This window comes from Boleophthalmus pectinirostris, unplaced genomic scaffold (genome assembly GCF_026225935.1).
Source record: "Boleophthalmus pectinirostris isolate CB_2022bp ecotype Guang Dong unplaced genomic scaffold, ASM2622593v1 HiC_scaffold_15, whole genome shotgun sequence".
NCBI classification, from domain to species: domain Eukaryota; kingdom Metazoa; phylum Chordata; class Actinopteri; order Gobiiformes; family Gobiidae; genus Boleophthalmus; species Boleophthalmus pectinirostris.
Window position 1 is genome coordinate 899,213 of NW_026571070.1, and position 6,275 is coordinate 905,487.

The following is a 6,275-nucleotide window of genomic DNA, read 5'->3' on the forward strand; positions in this document are numbered from 1 at the left end:
TCCACCGACGAGAAGAGCTGAGGACCAGAACAAGACCGAGATCAGGACCGAGACCAGGACCAAGACCAGGACCAAGACCAGGACCAAGACCAGACCAGAGACCAGGACCAGACCAGAGACCAGAGACCAGAGACCAGGACCAGAGACCAAGACTAGAGACCAGAGACCAACAAGAACAACGACAGAACCTGACCACCGTCCACCGACGAGAAGAGCTGAGGACCAGAACAAGACCGAGATCAGGACCGAGACCAGGACCAAGACCAGGACCAAGACCAGGACCAGAGACCAGAGACCAAGACCAGGACCAAGACCAGAGACCAGAGACCAGAGACCAGGACCAGACCAGGACCAAGACCAGGACCAGACCAGAGACCAGGACCAGACCAGGACCAAGACCAGGACCAAGACCAGGACCAAGGACCAGGACCAAGACAGGACCAGAGACCAGAGACCAAGACCAAGACAAGAACAACGACAGAACCTGACCACCGTCCACCGACGAGAAGAGCTGAGGACCAGAACAAGACCGAGATCAGGACCAAGACAGGACCAAGACCAGGACCAGAGAGCAGGACCAAGACCAGAGACCAGAGACCAGAGACCAGAGATCAGGACCAAGACCAGGACCAAGACCAGGACCAAGAACCAGAGACCAGAGACCAGGACCAAGACCAACAAGAACAACGACAGAACCTGACCACCGTCCACCGACGAGAAGAGCTGAGGACAAGAACAAGACCGAGACCAGGACCAAGACCAGGACCAGAGACCAGGACCAGAGACCAGAGACCAAGACCAGAGACCACAGACCAGACCAGAGACCAAGACCAGACCAGACCAGAGACCAGAGACCAGAGACCAGAGACCAGAGACCAGAGACCAGACCAGAGACCAGAGACCAGAGACCAGAGACCAGAGACCAGAGACCAGAGACCAGAGACCAGACCAGAGACCAGAGACCAGACCAGAGACCAGAACCAGAGACCAGGACCAGAGACCAGAGACCAGAGACCACAGACCACAGACCAGAGACCAAGACCAAGACCAGGACCAAGAACAACGACAGAACCTGACACCGTCCACCGACGAGAAGAAATGAGAACAAGAACAAGATCGGGACCAGGACCAGAGACCAGGACCAGGGTCAGACCAGGACCAGGACCAAGACCGGGGTCAGACCAGGTCCAGGACCAGACCAAGACCAGGGTCAGACCATCATTCTGACCTTTGACCTCGCTCTACATGATCCTGGGGTTTGGAGTTTTTCAAGAGTTTGGCCCAAATCAGGATCTGAACAAACTGAACCAGAACTAAAACCAGAACTAAACCAGAACTAAACCAGAACTAAACCAGGACTAACTAAACCAGAACCAGACTAAACCAGACTAAACCAGGACTAAACCAGAACTAACCAGACTAAACCAGACTAAACTAAACAGACTAAAACCAGACTAAACCAGGACTAAACCAGGACTAAACCAGGACTAAACCAGAACTAAACCAGGACTAAACCAGGACTAAACCAGACTAAACCAGAACTAAACCAGGGACTAAACCAGACTAAACCTAGGACTAAACCAGGACTAAACCAGGACTAAACCAGAACTAAACCAGGACTAAACCAGGACTAAACCAGGACTAAACCAGGAACTAAACCAGGACTAAACCAGAACTAAACCAGGAACTAAACCAGAACTAAACCAGGACTAAACAGGACTAAACCAGGACTAAACCAGAACTAAACCAGGACTAAACCAGAACTAAACCAGAACTAAACCAGGACTAAACCAGGACTAAGTGGGGTCTGACCTCGTGGTCGGAGAAGAGTCGGACTCCTTCCATCTGGTGGAACACAGGGTAGTGGGACGAGTCGATCTCGTCACGGCGATAAACGTCTCCGGCCAATAGGAACGCGTCCAGCCCCGCGCTCACCAGCTCCCTCTGGTGGGCAGACGTGTGCGCGCGCAGCATCGTCGTCCTACAGGAGCAAGACCTGGTTTAGTCCTGGTCTAGTCCTGGTTCAGTTCTGGTTCAGTCCTGGTCTAGTCCTGGTTCAGTTCTGGTTCAGTCCTGGTTTAGACCTGGTTTAGTCCTGGTCTAGTCCTGGTTCTGGTTCAGTTCTGGTTCTGGTCCTGGTTTAGTCCTGGTTTAGTCCTGGTTCAGTCCTGGTCTAGTCCTGGTTAGTCCTGGTCTAGTCGTCCTGGTAGTCCTGGTAGTCCTGGTTAGTCCTGGTCTAGTCCTGGTCTCCTGGTCTAGTCCTGGTCTGGTCTAGTCCTGGTCTAGTCCTGGTCTAGTCCTGGGTCTAGTCCTGGTCTGGTCAGTCTGGTTTAGTCCTGGTCAGTCAGTCCTGGTTCAGTCAGTCCTGGTCAGTAGTCCTGGTCTAGTCCTGGTGTCCTGGTTTCAGTCCTGGTTAGTCCTGGTGTCTGGTCTAGTCCTGGTCTAGTCCTGGTCTAGTCCTGGTCTGGTTTAGTCCTGGTTCAGTGGTCAGTCCTGGTTCAGTTCTGGTCTAGTCCTGGTTCTAGTTCTGGTTCAGTCCTGGTTCAGTCTGGTTCAGTTCCTGGTTCCCTGGTTTAGTCCTGGTTCAGTCCTGGTCTGGTCTAGTCCTGGTTAGTCCTGGTCTAGTCCTGGTTAGTCAGTCCTGGTTCAGTCTGGTCTAGTCTGGTCTAGTCCTGGTCAGTCCTGGTCCTGGTCTAGTCCTGGTTAGTCCTGGTTCAGTCCTGGTCTAGTCCTGGTCTAGTCCTGGTCTAGTTCTGGTCTAGTCCTGGTAGTCCTGGTCTAGTCAGTCCTGGTCTAGTCCTGGTCTAGTCCTGGTCTAGTCCTGGTCTAGTCCTGGTCTAGTCCTGGTCTAGTCCTGGTCTAGTCCTGGTCTAGTTCCTGGTTTCCTGGTCTAGTCCTGGTCTAGTCCTGGTCTAGTCCTGGTTCAGTAGTCCTGGTCTAGTCCTGGTCTAGTCCTGGTCTAGTCCTGGTCTAGTAGTCCTGGTCTAGGGTCAGTCCTGGTCTAGTCCTGGTCTAGTCCTGGTAGTCCTGGTTCTGGTTAGTCCTGGTCTAGTCCTGGTCTAGTCCTGGTTCAGTCCTCTGGTTAGTCCTGGTTCTAGTCCTGGTCTAGTCTGGTCTAGTCTGGTCTAGTCCTGGTCTAGTCCTGGTCTAGTCCTGGTCCTGGTCTAGTCCTGGTCTAGTCCTGGTTTAGTCCTGGTCTACCTGGTTCAGTCCTGGTCTAGTCCTGGTTCCTAGTCCTGGTCTAGTCCTGGTTCTAGTCCTGGTTCCTGGTTCAGTCTGGTCTAGTCCTGGTTTAGTCTAGTCCTGGTCTAGTCCTGGTCTAGTCCTGGTCTAGTCCTGGTTAGTCCTGGTCTAGTCTGGTTCTAGTCCTGGTCTAGTCCTGGTCTAGTCCTGGTCTAGTCCTGGTAGTCCTGGTTCAGTAGTCCTGGTTCCTGGTCTAGTCCTGGTCTAGTTCTGGTCTAGTCCTGGTCCTGGTTTAGTCCTGGTCTAGTCCTGGTCTGGTCTAGTCCTGGTCTAGTCCTGGTCTAGTCCTGGTCTAGTCCTGGTCCTGGTCTAGTCTGGTCCTAGTCCTGGTCTAGTCCTGGTCTAGTCCTGGTCCTGAGTCCTGGGTTTAGTCCTGGTGTAGTCCTGGTTCAGTCCTGGTCTAGTCCTGGTCTCCTTCTAGTCTGGTTCCTGGCTCGGTTCTAGTCCTGGTCTCTGGGGGTCTAGTCCTGGTCAGTCCTGGTTCAGTCAAGTAGTCCTGGTTCAAGTCTGAAGTCAAAGTCCTGAACACAAAACAGTCCTGGTTTAAGTCAAATAAAATCAAACCTGTGAAATGAAAAAGAAAAATATAAATAATAATATTTTTTAATATTTTTTGACCTGTCGAAGTTTTGTTGGACCGTGACGACGGGACTCAGATTATCATGAACCGAGAAGAGAGGATTCCCCCAACGGCCCACGTACGAACTGAAACAAGACCTGCTTTAGTCCCGCTTTAGTCCCGCTTTAGTCCTGGATTAGTTCTGGTGTCGTCTTGGTTCAGTTCAGTCCTTGTCCAATCCTGGTTCGGTCCAGTTCTGGACCCAGTCCGGTCCCAGTCCCAGTCCAGTTTCGTCTCTGGTCTTGTCCCTGGTCCAGTCCCAGTTCCAGTTCTTGGTCTTGCTGTTGGTGTTAATCTTAGTTTTAGCCCTGGTCTTAGTCCTGGTTCTGGTCCCGGTCCCGGTTTTGGACCTGTAAAAGTGCTCCGTGATCCTCTCCTTGATGACCCACAGGTCCTGGTCTTAGTTTTAGTGTTGGTCTTGGTCCTGGTCTTGGTGTTAGTGTTAGTCCTGGTCTTGGTCCTGGTCTTAGTCCTGGTCTTGGTCCTGGTCTTAGTCCTGGTCTTGGTCCTGGTCTTGGTCCTGGTCTCGGTCTCAGACCTGTAGAAGTGCTCCTTGATCCTCTCCTTGATGACCCACAGGTCCTGGTCTTAGTTTTAGTGTTGGTCTTGGTCCTGGTCTTGGTGTTAGTGTTAGTCTGTTAGTCCTGGTCTTAGTCCTGGTCTTAGTCCTGGTCTTAGTCCTGGTCCTGGTCTTGGTCCTGGTCTCAGACCTGTAGAAGTGCTCCTTGATCCTCTCCTTGATGACCCACAGGTCCTGGTCTTAGTTTAGTGTTGGTCTTAGTCCTGGTCTTGGTCCTGGTCCTGGTCCCTCAGACCTGTAGAAGTGCTCCTTGATCCTCTCCTTGATGACCCACAGGTCCTGGTCTTAGTTTTAGTGTTAGTCTTGGTGTTGTTCATGGTGTTAGTGTTAGTCCTGGTCTTGGTCTTAGTCCTGGTCCTAGTCTTGGTCCTGGTCTCGTCTTAGTCCTGGTCCTAGTCTTGGTCCTGGTCTCGGTCTCAGACCTGTAGAAGTGCTCCTTGATCCTCTCCTTGATGACCCACAGGTCCTGGTCTTAGTCTTAGTGTTGGTCTTGGTGTTATTCTTGGTGTTAATGTTAGTCCTGGTCTGGTCTGGTCTTGGTCCTGGTCCTGGTCTTGGTCCTTGGTCCTGGTCTCGGTCTCAGACCTGTAGAAGTGCTCCTTGATCCTCTCCTTGATGACCCACAGGTCCTGGTCTTAGTTTTAGTGTTGGTCTTGGTCCTGGTCTTGGTGTTAGTGTTAGTCCTGGTCTTGGTCCTGGTCTTAGTCCTGGTCTTGGTCCTAGTCTTGGTCCTGGTCTCGGTCTCAGACCTGTAGAAGTGCTCCTTGATCCTCTCCTTGATGACCCACAGGTCCTGGTCTTAGTTTAGTGTTGGTCTTGGTCCTGGTCTTGGTGTTAGTGTTAGTCCTGGTCTTGGTCCTGGTCTTAGTCCTGGTCTTGGTCCTAGTCTTGGTCCTGGTCTCGGTCTCAGACCTGTAGAAGTGCTCCTTGATCCTCTCCTTGATGACCCACAGGGGGTGCTGTTTCTCGTTGTGCAGATTCACTCCGACCTTCTCCAGGATTCTGGGCGTGACGTTGGTGAAGTCGTCGCGGGGGAAGCTCCGCCCCTGCACCAGCACGTCCGGACCAATCAGAGGACGGGGGGCGGGGCCGTCGGACAGGCGGGCCCGTCTCTGATTGGACGGGGCGGGGCGCGGGGGGAGGAAGGGGCGGGGCTTCAGGGAGGGGAGGAAAAACCCGCGGAGCCTCATGGTGACGCGCCCATCCACCTGAAACCACAAGACCACCCGGTGACGTCATCAGGTGGCACTTCTAACACCTGCTTTTAACACCTGGTTTTCAGAGCTGGTCTGGAGGTTGTGGGTTCGACTCCTGAGTTTAACCTCGAGTCTGTTTCCTCTGGGAGACATTTTGAAAAATGAATTTAACATGACTCCATTTTGTGAAAACAAAACTCTGAACCAGGACTAAACCAGGACTAAACCAGAATTAAACCAGGACTAAACCAAGTCTAATCTAGGACTAAACCAGGACTAAAACAGGACTAAACCAGGACTAAACTCGGACTAAACCAGGACTAGAACAGGACTAAACCAGAATTAAACCAGGACTAAACCAGGACTAAACTAGGACTAAACCAGGACTAAAATAGGACTAAAACAGGACTAGAACCAGGACTAAACCAGGACTAAAAGCTCCTTGGTCTTGTTTGAGCCAAAAGGATTTCCCTGGACCAGAGGGGGACCTGGACCCACAGAGAGACCATCTGCTCTCAAGGACTCCAGCACCGGAAAAACACACAAACAAGACCAGGTTTAGACCGGGTTTAGATCTGGATTGGGCCGGGTTTAGACCAGATTTAGACCTTTTTTAGACCTGGTTTAGATCTGGTTT

At 52.0% G+C, this 6,275-nt stretch overlaps 1 protein-coding gene across 1 annotated transcript in view; it reads right to left on the reverse strand.

The window, feature by feature from the left end:
• fars2 (phenylalanyl-tRNA synthetase 2, mitochondrial) overlaps positions 1–5,667 on the reverse strand; it is a 32,159-nt gene extending 26,492 nt beyond the window's left edge. The window contains exons 1-3 of the mRNA XM_055150703.1: positions 5,355–5,667; positions 3,808–3,948; positions 1,813–1,981 (exon numbers count right to left, since the gene is read on the reverse strand). Coding sequence (XP_055006678.1) covers positions 1,813–1,981; positions 3,808–3,948; positions 5,355–5,632 — 588 coding nt within the window. The 5' untranslated portion in view covers positions 5,633–5,667. The remainder of the gene's footprint in view (positions 1–1,812; positions 1,982–3,807; positions 3,949–5,354) is intronic.
• Between the last annotated feature and the right edge of the window lie 608 nt (positions 5,668–6,275).